Source organism: Mesoplodon densirostris, chromosome 1, assembly GCF_025265405.1.
Source record: "Mesoplodon densirostris isolate mMesDen1 chromosome 1, mMesDen1 primary haplotype, whole genome shotgun sequence".
Classification (NCBI taxonomy): domain Eukaryota; kingdom Metazoa; phylum Chordata; class Mammalia; order Artiodactyla; family Ziphiidae; genus Mesoplodon; species Mesoplodon densirostris.
The window spans coordinates 205,799,701-205,816,511 of NC_082661.1; the positions used below are offsets into that span (position 1 = coordinate 205,799,701).

The 16,811-nt window shown below is 44.9% G+C and overlaps 1 protein-coding gene across 3 annotated transcripts in view; it reads left to right on the forward strand.

The window, feature by feature from the left end:
• The window catches only part of RAPGEF2 (Rap guanine nucleotide exchange factor 2), a 249,480-nt gene that overhangs the window by 90,417 nt on the left and 142,252 nt on the right, over positions 1 to 16,811 (forward strand). For all 3 annotated transcript variants that reach the window (XM_060114714.1, XM_060114729.1, XM_060114723.1), the window contains exon 4: positions 13,013 to 13,096. In XM_060114714.1, coding sequence (XP_059970697.1) covers positions 13,013 to 13,096 — 84 coding nt within the window. The remainder of the gene's footprint in view (positions 1 to 13,012; positions 13,097 to 16,811) is intronic.

The window sequence follows — 16,811 nt, forward strand, 5'->3', positions numbered from 1 at the left end:
GTGTTTTAAATATATTTGCTTTTTCTTCTTAAAGTCAGTTTAGGCAGTGAATATGAGCCCTGCTAATCATGCAAAGCCATGACTTGGATAATCCTAAATTGAATGCATTTAGGAGTTTGCAGCAAGAGTTGATTGTAGTAGTTGTTTGTTTTGGACTAATTAGCATGAGGTGGCAGTGTTCCTAAGCAATGAAGAATCTATGGGTATTTGGTAGATCATGATTTCCTATGACCCAAAATTCAGAGACTAAGTGTAGATACCCTCAGTCAGATTCCTAGTATTTGGCCAAGCTTGTGTTGAAGGTTAGTGGGAGGATTTTCCTCCGTGAACCTTGAACAGACTTGTCTCTGCTCTGAGCAGTTGGTGTAAGCGCGGTTTTGAAAATTAAAGAACACTTGTATTTGGGGTGTATATAAATCTGCGATAACTTAATACCACCCCTCTTTTTTGGGACTTGTTGTCATTACCTCTTGGGGGGAATGACTTGTCTGTGCTTGAGCCTGGAGAACAACAGTGCAGTTGGACTATCAAAGACTGTCAGAATTTTGTTTTATGACCAAGAGATGAGTATTCATTTTCCTTATTATGTTTGCATGCTGGTGACTTCCGAGTCTATGATTCTAATAATTTCATCAGGTAAATATAGTACCCTTTTGATCCACTTCTGTGCCTCCTTTTTCTTTTTTTTTTTTTCTTTTTTTTGCAGTACGCAGGCCTCTCACTGTTGTGGCCTCTCCTGTTGAGGAGCACAGGCTCCGGACGCACAGGCTCGGCGGCCATGGCTCACGGGCCTAGCTGCCCCGTGGCATGTGGGATCCTCCCGGACCGGGGCACGAACCCGTGTCCCCTGCATCGGCAGGCAGACTCTCAACCACTGTGCCACCAGGGAAGCCCCAAGTGCCTCCTTTTTCTTACCTGTAAAGTGGGGACAGTGATCACAGGTTTCAGTGTTTCCGGCTGGCGTGAGGCTGAGATGCAGGGCTCTGTGGGCAGGTAGTAAAGCAGGGCGCACGTGGTCGGTGCACGGAAATAGCAGCCGCGGGCAGCGTTCTCACTCCATTCACTGTTTTGGTAATTTACATTTTGTTCCCCCAATGTTTTAGCTGCTTTAAACTTTCTTTAGGAAGGAATTATGACAGCAGTGTTCTAATTCCCCTGTTGTTACTGTTTTAACAGGAACAGTATGACAAACAGTATGCCCTTTAAAATTATATTGTGATTCTGGAGAGAGCTGTGGTTCTGATAAAATGGAATTTTTAAAGTGTAGACTTGCCCATTTAATTAGGTACGATTAGTTGAGCTTTACACAGTGGACAGGAACATCAGGTAATTTCTGCCCCTCTTTCATTTGTTATCTGTTAGATGCTGGGTATTTTGCTAGCTTGGAAATACTAAGTGAGGTAATACTCATTTCAGCTGAGGGACTTATTTTAGAGAATTTAAGAAAGGAGATAAACAAGTGCATCCGTTCTCTTTACTTTTTCTTTAATGGCCAGCCATCCTCACCATTTCAGTTTAATATATAGTTGCATGTAAAGTGCTAAAAACCTTTGGATCAGAAATTCGACCATTCAAATATATATTTTTTTAAGCGTGCACACACAGCCGCTCTCTAAACACGGGTATCGCTGAACTGTGGGCCCGATTGCCACGCACGGGTCGGACTGAATGCTTTGGTTTCCGGAAGAGTTTTCAGAGCACTTTGTTAAGGGGTTTATCTCCCCTTATTGCAGGAGAGGAAATCGTTCCTTTTTCAGAAGAAGCTGCATGGAGGCTAGTGGAGTCTTTTCAGGCATTTGCACTGAAATCTGTAACCTCCAAACCTGAGGCCCAGCTCCCCCTCTGCCTGCGCTTACCGGTCTCTTCACTCCATGGCTAGGTTTCCTGTTTCCACCGCAGCTCACCCTGTCCTCTCCGCGTGCCCCTCCTCCTCCAGTGGCCCATCTGGGCTCAGAGCTGCCTGTGCTCCTGTCCCCTTCCCCTCTTGGAAGGAGAGCTGCCCTCCCTGCAGTGTCTCTCCTCCTACCCCCTGGGTCCTGCCCTGTTTCCCACACAGGGTGAGTTGCCACGTCTCCGTCCTTAGGAAGCTCTCCTGGGTTCTGGCCCATATCCAGTTATTGTACTGCTTTCTCTTTTCGGATGTGGCCAAGCTTTTATTTATTTTTACATCGTAGTCTTTTTATTTTAATTTTTTAAATTTTTAAATTTTTTATTACTTTTAATTAATTTATTTTTGGCTGACTTGGGTCTTTGTTGCTGCGCGTGGGCTTTCTCCGGTTGCAGCAAGTGAGGGCTACTCTTGGTTGCGGTGCGCAGGCTTCTCATTGCGGTGGCTTCTCTTGTTGCGGAGCATGGGCTCTAGGCGCCTGGGCTCAGTAGTTGAGGCACGCGGGCTCAGTAGCTGTGGCTTGCGGGCTCAGTAGTTGTGGCGCACGGGCTTAGTTGCTCCGCAGCGTGTGGGATCTTCCCGGACCAGGACTTGAACCCGTGTCCCCTGCATTGGCAGGCGGATTCTTAACCACTGCGCCACCAGGGATGCCCTACATCGTAGTCTTTTAACAAAATTCTTACAAAAGCACTATCTACTACCTAGGTTGCTTTGCTTTTTTGTTTATTTTCCCTCAGGAGACAAAATACTTCAAATCTGCCTTCCTTTCTTCCCCAGCAATATGTAACCACTATTTGGAGTGTCCACGTTTCCATAAGTTTACTGTGCTTGTGTGTGTGTATAAGGAAAAGGTGAAACCTGAGGTTTTCGTTGACTTGAAGGCATGACACCTCTAAAGACTTAGCCTTTGCACAGACTTGTAGGATAAAGATGCTCAGCCCTGAGCTTGGTGTGTTGTGATGTACACGTGTGCTCTGTGTAAGTATGTCAATTCAAATAGGCACGCGTGGATACACGCATACCCACAAATAGACTTAAGATTGTTTTACGTACATATGGCGATACTTTAAGCTTTCTTGCCAATAATGATATTTTTATATTTACTGTTAGTCTTTGAATGAAAATGTTTTATTTTTGTGGTGAGTCAAGGAGTAGTAAAATAAAAACATTAACAAATGTATTTAGTCTGTAAACTCCATCAGGGCAGGGACTGTGTTTAGTTCAGATTTACATGTGCCATGCCCAGCACAGACATTTGCATCTTGTCTGTTCTCTGTTGTTATTTTTTGCATTTATTTCAAGGGATATATTCCTTTGCTAGATCAGCAGGAAAAGACCTTCTTTATGGCCTAACTTCTGGTAAAACAGCTGACTGCAGGTTAGGTGTTCGGTTCTTTCTATCAATTCTCTGTGAAACTACTTAGTGAATAAAAACCTCTGAACTCCTCAACTATAGGTGTTTGTAGTAACACGTAGCTCTCTCCCTATGCTTTCTGGTCATTGCGGGTCATGGTGCTTGTGAGCTGGTAGTGCCATTCCCATCACCCGGGGCCTTATCAGTGGGTGGGTGGATTTGGTGCGAATTTGGTCAGTTTCTGGATGTCTGAGTTCTCTTTAGCAATTCGGGTGCCAGTTTTCTGTAGAAGAGGGACAGGTTTATCGTGCAAATGAAACTGCAGTGTATAACTGAAAGATGCAGATTTGTGAATTAATTTCGTGACCGATTGGTAGTTTTCAGAAGTGTTCATTTTGGCTGCTCTCTTAAATTTGAGAAATTGTCGAGCCCTTGGGTATAGCCCTCTGCTCTCAGTCTAGCTGACTCTTTGCTTGATGGATTGCTGTTAAGTATGTAATCTGCAGTGACTTTTTTTCTTTCATTCAGAAATAAGTTTATTGAGTAACTTCATAACTCCCAAGACATCACTCCCTCATTTCATTTTTAAAATGGATTTTATAAATTTAAGAATGACTGCACAGTGAGTGCAGTCATTCTTTGGCTTTACTAATTCTTTAGTATTGTTCTTTATATTGTTCCCTCTGCTTGCTAAGTGAATTATCACAGTTAAAAAAATTATGTCCACTTATCCCCCATATTTTCAAAATATTAATTTTTTCAAAACAAAAATATTCTCAAAATACTTTATTTTAATATATTCAAAATAAAATATTTTCAAAATAAAGCTGAAATAGCCTCAGTATTCCCATCAGTTTTCAGAGTTTTTATTGATGTTACTGATTTATCCTGTTTGTTGGTCTAAGCCCCTATAATTTATGGAGAGGAGGCTAAGAATGTTCTGAAAAACTTAATGTTAAAATGATGCTCTTTTCCTTCAGAGTTTTAAGTGATAAACGTGAAGTAATAACTTCCTTACAATTTAGAACTTTCAGGAAATGGAACAAAAAGTTACCCTCCACTTTTAAAATGTGTTGTTTTCATAAGTGTGGGAATTTGTGATTAAATATTATGAAGTACATAATTTTATAGTACAGCATTGCTATTCTGTACGTCAGAAATGTACATTTTAACTCTCCGTAGAGCTCTATCATACGTTCTACACTTTATGCCTGAGTACATCCTCCTGGTGTGTGCACTTCACCTTTCTTTTGACCGTGACCTGGTGTTGTCAGGGCCCACACTTGCCATGTTGCATTAACTTTTCTTGTGAGCTTACTTTGTGCCGTTGGCGATACAGAAATACATAAGACATGTTCTGTCTTTGCGCTTAAAGCTTAGAGCCCCATCAGAGGAGCAAGAAAAAAAATTATTAAACTTTCTGATAAACCCAGTAGCAGAAGTGATGTAATGTATTTGTGAAAAAGAGTACAGTTATTGTGTATCTGAAAAGCCATCTGCATCTTGGAAGGTGGCCATTGTTAGGACTTCTGTTTTAAGCCCTGGAACACTTCGTTCATAGGAAATCCGGCTCAGATCCATTGCAGTAGCCGTTAGGGTGGGAAGAGGGCTGGACAGGCTTCTGTCCCAAGGGGCTCGCCACGGCCTACTGAATCAACTTCTGGATTCCCAGGAGAGGGGTAGAGGGTAATTTATTGTCAGCAGGTAAAATTATTCCTGCTTTGGTTATCGGCATAACTGTACATTTTGAGAGTACAAGTCTGTGCCGGTCAGAGGAGTCTAGTGACAGTGTAGGGGACCAAGAGCGGGGGCCGCGAACTTCAGCAGAGGCTTCCGGGCGGAGCCCACAGGATGGGATGGGGGGTTGTGCAGAGGGAGAAATTTAGGAGGACTTTCTGTTTTCTGGTTTTATGTTTCCGTTGGATGATGTTGCTGGGACAGCAGATACAGAGAAAGAGACGGGTGCTTTCCTAGCCGTGGTCACGGGTGGCTGTCCCTCTGGGTTCCTTGCTAGCGGTCTCCACTTACTTCGTGGAACTTTGGATGGTCCTCGTTTTATTGCCCATCTGGTTTCTTAGCTCAAGATGTGGAGCCAGTAGGCCCGGGTGGTAAGAATCCCGTTCCCATCTCTCCCAGGTGCCCGCCGGCTTTGTTGTTTGGACGTGGCGTGGCATCTGGGTCGTGTATATAATAGAATGCAGCCTCTCTTTCTAAACCGCCCCGAGCCCTGGTGCGTGTTGGCCCGCGCGGCTGCCTGCTCCCACCTCTCCCTGAGTGGGCGTCCTCTCCACCGTTTCTGGGCGTTTCCGCCCGTATTGCCCGCCCTTGTTCCCGCACGGTTGCCGCCATGTGCGTCTCCTGGCCCTGCTGCCGCCGTCGCTGTCGCCCGCACGCAGCGCCGCAGGGTGCCCTCTACCCCAGGCCCTTGTGCCCTGCCAGCGCTGTGCTGTCCCTCGTCTAATCACCGGGAGGAACCCCTTCCCGTACCCGCGACGCCCTCCTTGGGCACTGATTTCTGGTCCCAGACTGTTTGGGTTTTTTTGCATGGGGACCATTCCTTCAGTTTCTTTTGGCTGACTCACCCGCCCCCCTGCAAACATACACGCAGAGACGTGGGTTAGGTGTCGGTTTGTGGCCGGCAGGAGGTGTCAGCTCCGCGTCCACTAGGACACGTGTGTCTTGCCCAGAGCCCCTCCCCTCCCCCTCCCCACCCCCCCGCAGCCTTTTGGCCAACTGGGCTCCACTTAAGTTTTCACATTGTATTAACTGAATAAAGTCGCTTTTTCCCAAGTTGCTTTCTTGCCCTCACATAATCGCCTTTGCTGACTTATTTTGTTTTCTTGTGGTGTATTAGCTTATTATCCTTTCAGCCCGCTTGTCAACTTGGACTTGGTCCCTCGTATTCATTCCTCCCTCGGCTTCGTTAACGGGGACCGCGCAGCTGCACACGCAGCCCTTTCGTGGGGAGACACTGCCACCCTGTGCACCTCTAGGGTATTGCTGAGGACGTTCTTTAAGCCTCGCTTTGTTTCTCCATTCCCTGGTCAATTGAAATTCACATCTTTGACTTTCAGTCATTTTTAACACCATATCTGAGTTGGTGTCTATTCAGCTGTTAACGCATTGGTTAATAAAATGTCTGAGTGCCAGTCGAGCCTTATCTAGCGTGTCTGCTGGGGGTACTGGGGCGCTAGAGGGGTTTCAGAGCTAATGGGAGAAGGCTTCCGAGGTCAATGATGATGTCGCTCTGCTTTGTGTGAGCAAGTCCAGAGTGTCTGGGAACCCAGGAGAGAGGGACTCACTTTATCTGGAAGATACTAAAACGTATCTCAGAGGAAGTGGTCGTTAACCTGGAATTCAGAGGGCGAGTGATGAGTTTACGAGGCAGAAGTTACCCTTTAGGAGTGGGAACAGCAGGTTTGTTCAAAGGCCATGAGGCCAAGGTGGAGGAGAAGGTGGAGGACGGCTGAGCAGGGCGCAGTCTGAAGCCCAGGATCTGCTGGGGTTCAGAGCAGAGAGTAAAGGTGCAGCCTGACCCCTTCAGGGTGGGTTGTGAGGGAGGGAAAGAGAGGAAGAGAAGCAGTGTTTTTATGTCCCTGCTCTGCAAGGTGCTTGATCCATACTGTGTCATTACATCCGAGTGACGTCGTAAACAGGGACTGATATCCCCGCTTTACAGTCGGGGGACCAGAACCCCAGGGGCTGACGTCACCAGGACCACATGGCTGGTGTGAAAGAATGTGTGTTCCCAAACCTCTGCTCTTTGCTCGGCAACAAACTGCTGCTTCCAGGTGCTGGCTAGTGCGGCTGGGCTTCCTCTGGTCCAGGAACTGAGGGTTATAAGCGGAAGTGTGTCTTGGTCTCAGCTCCCTGAGCAGATGCTGCTGAGATCCGCCCCGTTCCCACGAGCTGCAGCCCCCCGTCCTGGCTGCTGGGAGCCTCCGTGCAGGTGGAGGGAGACCCCTAGGTAGCTCAGGGATGAGAAATCGACAGAGAAGAGCACAGAACAGGCTAAATGAGATGGGGATACGCATTTTGGAGTGTGGGAAACAGTAAGTGAGAAGACCTTTTGAGGAAGTGGTGTTGGAGCCGTTCCTTCGGGGTGTGGGGTGACTTAGAAGGTGGGCAGGTGCCTCCCAGGAAGGGGGTTGGGCTGAGGAGTAGAGGCAAGGCAGGCGGGAGAGAGTGGGACCAGGTTACGTTGGCCTCTTCCTTTCGTCCCCAGGCTACACCTGACGTTCTGGTTTAGCCTGGGAGGAGTGGGCAGCAGGGCTGGACAGTCTTGATGGCTTCAGGGTCCTTCTTTCTGATCGCACTGCACGGCGCATCGATCATTTTATGATGGACTTTATATTCTGTTTGCTTGTTTCGTTTCGTTTGGCTTGATTCATTTCCTCCCTGTGGATGTAATCAGAACAGGAGCTTTGCAGAGGGCCGTGTTATACCCCTGGGCTTCATCTTGCCGGCTGTAGCATGGGGAGGTGCTGGAGTCAAATCATTTGTCCGTTGGAGTTCTTAGCTCCGTCTAACACTTGCAGGTCGTCTCTAAGTGTCACTTTGGTGATGGGAGAGATTGGCAAGTCCTATTTTGCTAGATGTACCCTTTTAATCTTTAGGCTTCTCTTCTCTACCTGTTACTGGTGATATAAGACTAAAGTTACTGGGCTTCCCTGGTGGCGCAGTGGTTGAGAGTCCGCCTGCCGATGCAGGGGACACGGGTTCGTGCCCCGGTCCGGGAAGATCCCACATGCCGTGGAGCAGCTGGGCCCGTGAGCCATGGCCGCTGAGCCTGCGCATCCGGAGCCTGTGCTCCGCAGTGGGAGAGGCCACAACAGTGAGAGGCCCGCGTACCGCAAAAAAAAGAAAAAAAAAAGACTAAAGTTACTTGGAAATGGTCAGTTAGAGTCATTCCAAAATTCATCTTTTACCATTTCAACAACCCTTGATGGAACTCCTTAGCTCATAGTTTTAAAACATAAAACAACTATTTGAGAAAAATTAAAATGACGTTAGCGAATGAAACCAGTTGTATCGACAGTTGACAGAGTTGTAGTTTTTTGTTTCTTTTTTTTCCCCCTGCCATTTGTTCCAGTTGGGGCTTGATTTCGAGGCAGTTTTTCTCATGGTTTTTCAACTTGACAAGCCCCCACGCATAAGAATCACCTGGGATGTTTGTTTAGACGGCATCGTGATGGGTCTCCCACCCTCGATCAGGTACTGGGGTGTTGGCGGGATGGGTAGAGCCTGGGAACATGCATTTTTACTTTGCATCCCAGGGGACTCGTGTACGTTAAAGCTTGAGGACCACTAGACAGAATCAAGTCTCAGTATTAGTCCTAGGTAATATGAATAATAATAATTATGATACTAATCAGTCTTCTGTTAGCCAGCTTCATTGCCAGTGTGTCTGCAAGCAAGATCTCGGATTCATTTTGCTTCCCCTCTAAGTGTAGACAAGTTTGATGCTGTTATTGCTAGGTAATTTCTTTTTCATCTTTTCTTTTAAAAAACAAACAGTCATCGCTTGGCACCTGTAGAGCCCCGCGGGTGACAGGTGCCCTGTGAGAAGGGGCGTATTTGCAGACCTTGAAGGGAAGGGTCGTGCCTCATGCTGAAACACTGCCTGCCTGATGCGTAATTATACATGAGAGGGGGACAGGGTAGCACAGTGGTTTCAGATGAGGTCAGGAGACTTTTCTGGCCGATTAAGACTGAGTAAAACAGATTTTACGGTGGCATCTCACAACGAGGAATTTTCAGAACAGAAACCAAACCTGAGTCCTGTGGGGTGTGGGTGTGAAAGGTGAGGGGGTGTGTTTTTCTAGCTTACAGCTGTTTCCAGAGCATCTTTAAAATGAGACTCATTGTTTTTGTATTCTTAGTTCTAATTAGTTTGCTTTTGTAAGACATGAATCTTCAAAAGAGACAACTCACTAATAAAGACATCGTGACTGTCTTATTTGGCATGGCAGGTAGTAAATGCTCACCAGATCCAGTCAGTGTTCGAATGGTCATTCTCTGCAGATGCCTCCACCAGCAAACACAGCTCTTGGGAGTTAAGATTTGAATTTTTTGGAAAAGGGAAAGAAACAGGCAAATGAAATTATAATAAGTGACAGAGATTGGGGACCAGTTTCTTCTCTTCACTTCCTTAAATCTTTTCCAAGGCTTTCCTGATACAAAGAGTCAGCCCTAATTGTAGGGTAATCGGTGGGTATTCAGGGGGCCAGAATGTTTGCTGTCACAAGGGTTTTATCCATTTTGAACATGGGTTGCCTTTTACTTCACGCGTGTTTTATGATCAGCTCCAGGAAAGCTGAGTTTACAAACATTGTGTTAGTTTTGTCCATAGCAATTTTACTTTCAAAAAGGACAGATGTGGAATAACTAAAAAGCCAGGGAATGTTTGTTACGTTCTCTGCGTCACAGTTCATCTGGACCATGGTGACATTTATTGTGCTTCCCATGATAACAACTACAGGATGGTCATTGTTTGTGTTTACTGAGCCTCTGTACAGCTCTGCTCACATGCCTAGTTAGTGGTGATCAACCCTGATTTCCTACTAGATTTCATTTCTCTTGACCAATCTTTTGGTGATAAAGGGAACATGGTAAGTGCAAGAGCAGATTAAAAGTTTACAAGATAATTCCTTTTTTCTTCTTTTTATTTCAGTGTTTTATTACTTGTTAAAAAATTTTAACTATTTTTGCATCTGACAGAACACATTTTTACTTGACAGAAATCAGAATGAATAATAATGCTGTCACCTTATGTTAAGGAAGACAAGTACATTTTCCCCCCTAAGCTAAGTGAATGATTGTTTTAAATTTATTTATTTGTTTATTTATTTATTTATTTTTTGCTGCGTTGGGTCTTTGTTTCTGCACGTGGGCTTCCTCTAGTTGCGGTGAGCAGGGGCTACCCTTCGTTGCGGTGCGCGGGCTTCTCATTGCGGTGGCTTCTCTTGTTGCAGAGCACGGGCTCTAGGCACGCGGGCTTCAGTAGTTGTGGCATGCGGGCTCAGTAGTTGTGGCGCACGGGCTTAGTTGTTCCGCGGCATGTGGGATCTTCCTGGACCAGGGCTTGAACCCGTGTCCCCTGCGTTGGCAGGTGGATTCTTAACCACAGCACCACCAGGGAAGTCCTAGGTGAATGATTGTTGATTGCAAAAGCTCATGACTAAACACTAGAGAGAAAGGGGTATAAATTATTTTTTGAAGTACTTTGCATTTTCATTTGAGAAATCATTTTACTTTGATGGTTTCGTTGGAACTAAAGTCTATTTGACAATATTTTCCTTCATGTTTTCTTGAGGCTTTGCTATTGAGGACTAAGCAGTTGTGAAATTGGTAAAGCCTGGGCTTGGGAGGAAGCAGTGACTTGCTGCTGATTTGCTCTGGAAGCAGATAGCAATGAAAGTGATTAGGTGATATTGATTAGTGTGTTAAATAACTTAATTATTCAGAATTTTAAATAGAACTTGGTGGTCTTTGGAAACTTCTGGAATCCATGTGCCAAAAGGAAAAAAAGAGTAGAAAGGTTTGGCAAAGGTTGCGGAAGACTGCCTTACAACCCACATGTGGTTTGCTGGGCTGCAGCTTCCAGGCTCTCCTAGTAGAAGAGATGGGGTAGGCTGTGTGCCTCCTGCTAGTGGTTAGAATGTGGACAGGTGTGGGTTAGGAGCTGCCCCTTAGAGTCTGAGATGGAGGCCACGGGCCGGGGTGAGTGAGCCACACAGGGAGAGAGCCTGGGTTCCCGACACCAGGCTGTCACTACACGTGTGAGAGAAATGGGCTCCTCCATTGTTCGGCCACCGCTGTGTCGGGCTTTCTGCTTTGTTTTCATAGTAGCTGAGCCTGTATCCTGACTAATAAATTTGATAAACTTGCCTCTATAAAATAAAACAACTTAAGACATGGCAAAATCATGATAAAGTTCAAACAGAAGCAGTGAACTGGGGAAAATGTTGTCACAGCTCATGGCTTCAAAATGCTAATTTGTATAAAGTGCTTCTAGATAAGAAAAAGTCTCATGATTTATAGAAAATTGGCTAAAAGTTGTGAACTGATTTCACAGAAAAAAAAAGAGGTAGGCCTCATGAACATGAGAAAAAAGGTGCTTTTACAATAAAGAAGAAAAATAAAAGTACACTAAGAGGGCTTCCCTGGTGGCGCAGTGGTTAAGAATCCACCTGCCAATGCAGGGGACATGGGTTCGAGCCCTGGTCTGGGGAGATCCCACATGCCGTGGAGCAACTAGGCCCGTGAGCCACAGCTACTGAGCCCGCGAGCCACAACTACTGAGCCCGCATGCCACAACTACTGAGCCCACGAGCCACAACTACTGAAGCCCTCACACCTAGACCCCGTGCTCTGCGACAAGAGAAGCCACTGCGATGAGAAGCCCGCACACCGCAGCTAGCGAAAGCCCAGGCGCAGCAAAGAAGACCCAACGCAGCCAAAAACAGTACACTAAAAAGCAGTTTTCATCGAGCAGATTGGCAAAAACCCCAAAATGTGATAGACAGCTTCAGGGAAGGAACACCCCTCAGCCCTCGCTTCAGCTGCACCGCTGGCCACCCTGCCTAGCTGCCTGGCCTGTGGCCTCCGCACGCATCTCCCTTCCCTTGGCCGAGAATCCTCGTCCCTCGGGAGCCATTGTCTGCTCACTTCCTTTGTTCAGATCTGCTCTTTTCAACGAGACTTGTCCACCATATGTTTAAAATTATAACACCCCACCCCTATTTTCCTTACCCTATGGTAACTTATTCCCAGAGCATGGATTTGTAATTTACTAATCTATTATATTTATTGTTTATTATGTGTACTGTCCCACCAGAATACAAGTTCCATGAGGGTGGGGATCTTTGTTGTTGTTTCCTGAAGTATCCTAAGCACCTAGAACAGACTTCATCCTGAAATTGTTAAACATTTGTTAAATAAATAGACAGACTCTACTTGCAAGGCTGTGGGAAGGTGGTAAGCACATAAGTTACTAACTAACCACCGCGACCGTATTTATCAGAGTCACAGTGTCTGTGCCCTTTGACTCAGCAGCTACAGGTCTAGTTTTCTAGTCAAGGTTACTCCTGTAGATACAAGATTACTCATCACAGTTTTCATTTTCTTTTAAAATAACTGCATACACGAGAAACCACTGAAATGAGCAGCAGTGTAGGGGCTTGCGTGAGTCAAATAAGGCACATCTAACAAGACAGCTGTCTCCTGACGGAAAGATCTCTGCGTTAGCACAGAGGAAAGAGCTCTGTAGTGTGTGCCATCTTCTCTGTAAAAAGAGGAGGGTGGAGGGGTAACAATGTATGTCCATCCTTGTGTGTGCATGAGGAAGTTCTGAAAGATGCCAGCGAGTGTGGTGGAGAAATGTCGGGGCTTGGGAGACGGGGGAAAGGGTGGGAAAACTCAGGTCCGCTGTTTACCTCTTTGTATTTTTGTTTTATGAAGCAAGGGAAAGTATTTTCAGCTCAAAAAAATGAAACTAAAAACCAAAACTTGGAATGGTAGGTGCTGTATAGGTCTAATGAACATTTAGAACATTTAAGTATGCTGATAAATATCTTTAGCTTATTTAGGTGTGCAAAATAATTTTTAATTCCAGTAGTTGAAGAATGGTATTTTAGGTGTGTGTTTTGTGACATTTCATTGTTCTTCAGGATTCTACGAGTAACATGAATACTGTGTGCTTTGTATGTTATTATTTTTATTTTTTTTGTTGGAGATAATCATCTGATTTTATTATCTTTTCTTTTCAGTCCTGATGATATTGGGACCTGCTGGTACATCCTTCTCTCTGGTTCCGTGTTCATCAAGGAATCCATGTTTCTGCCACGAAGCAGGTATTGGATAGACGTTCTGGAGTAGCGTTTCCATGGAGCTTGAAATCCTTTTGCAGAATGAGTTCTCTTCGCGAATTCCTCTCTCGTTGGATTTCCTGTTCTACTGACACAAAGCAAGGCGGCACCTTGGGGTGTTGGTATATAAATCTTAAGAAAGGACTCTTCTATGTTGTAAACACTGATTCAACCTCTTTAACAAAGGGCAAGGACAAAGGATGTGCTGGTGACGTGTTACGTGGACGTACCCAGCTAGTTGAGGACTCGTGTGTTCAGAGGGAATGAAAACTGCCTCCGTAACAGGGGGTCTCATACACGTCTAAAGAGAGGCCGAGAGGGTTCCCTGGGCCCACGTGGGACTAGAAACAGAAACCAGGGGCTAGGTCACCCCTGGGGACGTTCTCCCTGGGACTTTGGCTCCTGGATGCTGACTGTTGGTTTATGGTCTGTGTCCCTAAAGCTTGCACCATTTGACGGCCGTGCCCATGTCTTTTCTTCGGATCTTCAGGCCACAGTCTGGGGGGCTGGGCCGGGGCAGCGGTTACCTAGTTCCAAGCAGCTGTGGCCAGAGAGGGTCAGGGCTCCCCTGCCACCAACGCGCTGCCCCCGTGCGGGTTCCTGAGGGTCCCTGGAACCACTGAGTTTCGGGAGTGATTTTTTTCCCCCCATTGTGTGTGTTTCACAATTAAGTATGTTTATTTTGAGTAAAGATTTAAACTGATTAAGTATCTTTATTTTAAATTACTGAGTAAATAAATTGACTAAATTTATTACAGCATAGCAATCTACGCCCCTCCACTCCCCACCTTCTATAACCTAACTCTCTCATAAAAATATTAAGATGCATTCTTGATAAATCATTCAGAACGGGTCAGGGACATGTGAAGAATGTGGTTTAGAAATTTTTGTAAAAAGAGTAAGCGAGATGGGGAGAGGTCATTTGTATCGGTCTGCCGAGGTGCAGGAGGTGCTGGGATGGGCCCGGGTGGCAGGAAGGAGGCCCGAGGTGCCGTCTCCGATGGGAGAAGCCTCCGGCATGGTTCCCAGGCCTCCCCACTCTCCTGCTCCTCCCAGATCAGCTCGGCAGGCGTTATTCTGCTTGGAGAATGGCCCCGTGAGGGAGGGAAGAGCCATTGCCTGTTCGTTTGTTGCTCTTGCAGTAACACTAGTTACGGGATGGTAGTAGCCCTGGTCGTAGTCGTCAACAGAAGTCGTAGGTGTAGTGGTACTAAAATGATGAGGGAACAGTAACTAAGGCTTTGGTAGGTAGTGCTTTCTGTCTGCCAGGCATCATTTGGAAAACTTTATTTATATATAAATCATTTAATTTCCTGACGGTCGTTTGAGGTAGGTATGGTCGTTACCTGCATTTCTTTTTTAAACTTTTAATTTTGAACTAATTTTAGACCTACAGAAAAATTGCAAAAAAAAACAGTAGAGTTCCCATATACCCCCTCATCCAGCTTCTCAGAAAAGTATAACGTCTTGTGTGACCATAATACAATGAATAAAACCAGGAAATTCACTTTGGTGCTGTACTGTTAACTAATCTACAGATCTTTGAATTTCACCGACTTTCCACTAGGCATTCTTTTCTGTTCCAAGATCCTCTATAGGATCCCGCCTTGCATTTATTTTTTTATTGCTCCGTAGTCCCCTCCAGTCACTGGCAGTTCTTCAGTTTTTCCTTATCTTTCAGGACTTTGATATTTTCAAAGAGCCAGGTGTTTTGTATGATGTTCCTCAATTTGGTTTTGTCTGATGTACTCACACGATTAGAATGAGGTTTTGCATTTTTGGCAAGATGTTACCTGCATTTTTTTATAACCAAGGAAGCTCTGGCAGTGTAGGCTGGTGGGTGGTTGTCCGTCCTCGAATTCTGCCTGGGAGACTTGGTGTGTGACCCCGTGAATGAGTCCGGTCATTCAGGGATTCTGTTTCCCAGAGGAGTTGAATAGAACACTCTTCCTTCAAACACAGGACCTACTATTTGCTCTATTTCTGGGGGCTCTGACTCTATTTCCAAACTTGGAGGTGGGTAGAGGCAAGTAATATTTAAGCAGAGGCATGTTTTAAAAATTACATATAATTTTAATGTAAAAAGTAATGATAATTACTATATAAATGCTCAAAGGTCAAGGTAAGGGAAAATATCCTCTGAAGTCTGTCATCCAAGATAATCATCCTTTAATAGTCTAGTCTTTTCCCATCTAGCCTTACATGTATGTGTTCTACATACTTAAGAACATACTTTATAAACAATTTATTAATGTCTTGCTCATTTCAATTAAAGAGTATGTATTCGCTTGACTCATTAGTGTCAAAAACTCTTTGTAAAGGCTTACTCGTTATGTATTAGGATGTCTGTTTAATGTTCAGTTATTTGAACTTGCCACAGTTTGATTAATCATTGTAAAGAGTAAGTTTTTGATCCTTTTTACTATAAATAATGGTATAAGGAATGTGATTTGAAGTTTATGCATCTTGGAGAGAACCTAGGTTAGCGACGTCGTGATACAAGGTCTGTTGTACAAATGAAATCTATAGACCAGGTCCCCAGAACAGCACAGGAGCCTGTGGCCATCTTTCCTGACTACCAGCCATCATCAGCTTCAAGTGACAGCTTGTCCTAACTTGTGGAACGGGAACCCAGTGTTCAGAAGACTGCTGTTCTACAAGAAAGAGGACTTGCAGTTCAGGCCTGTTTAATGAATACATTGGCTTCCACGTCTAATTATTTTCAAAGATGACACGCATTACTCTTTCTCTGGCTGTCTGTCAAATGCCAGCGAGTCAGGGCTGTAATGGGGTGAAGAAGAGATGGTGTTTGTGACTGAATGACAAGCCAGTGCTATTTATAGGTTATTTCTTCACTTTGCGCCTGGTGACCTTTGCTGCGTCCGAGTTATTTGTTTCCTTTGGAGATGTTGCCTTAGGGACAGTCCTGAGATTGTTTTCGTAAGAAGGGCCCTCTGCTGGTCCTACCTTAAAGGTTAACATTAGTGATTCATACGTATTTTCCTCCAGGAAACACTGAGATTTGATTAAAGCGTCATGTGGATGAGGTGTTAGTAGCAGTCTGGTTTTATAAAACAACTAGTTCACAGATGACTCTCTCCATTTACCATGTTTTCCTCATGTTAGCCTGGAAATTGGTTATCCGTATATATAATAAGTAACCTGACCATTCTCTTGAAAGTTTCAACTCATTTTGACGGGTAATTCACCCCGAACGGTTAGTTTTGGATCAAAGCACTTTGGACAACATTTTCACATTTTTTGACTAATTCTCATGAAATTGCCTTGACATGTGATATCATCCAGTAGAAAGGGTGGTGTACACTGCAGAAAATCTGCCCTTTGGCTTCCAGATTTCATGAGCTTTATTGAATTCCTCAGTTGACATTTAGGCCAGCATTTTATGTTTTTGTTTTTATTTTTAGACAGATAAAGGTTGTTCTGTATTTTGGTTATTCAAGCATGACTGTTATTCCTTGATGAGATTTTTAACATTTGTGGAGCTTACGAATCCCTTTGTGACCATCAGTGACAACCTACTCACTGCCTCAGTCCACGCCATGTCAGTGATAAGATGATGTCTTATGAGTTTTACTGTAAACCTATTAGAAATTTACCGAGTTGTGAAACATGGATATTTGCACAGGTGGCTGTCACGTCACTTACAATGTTGCGTATAATGCCGTTGTTACAAGTCAGT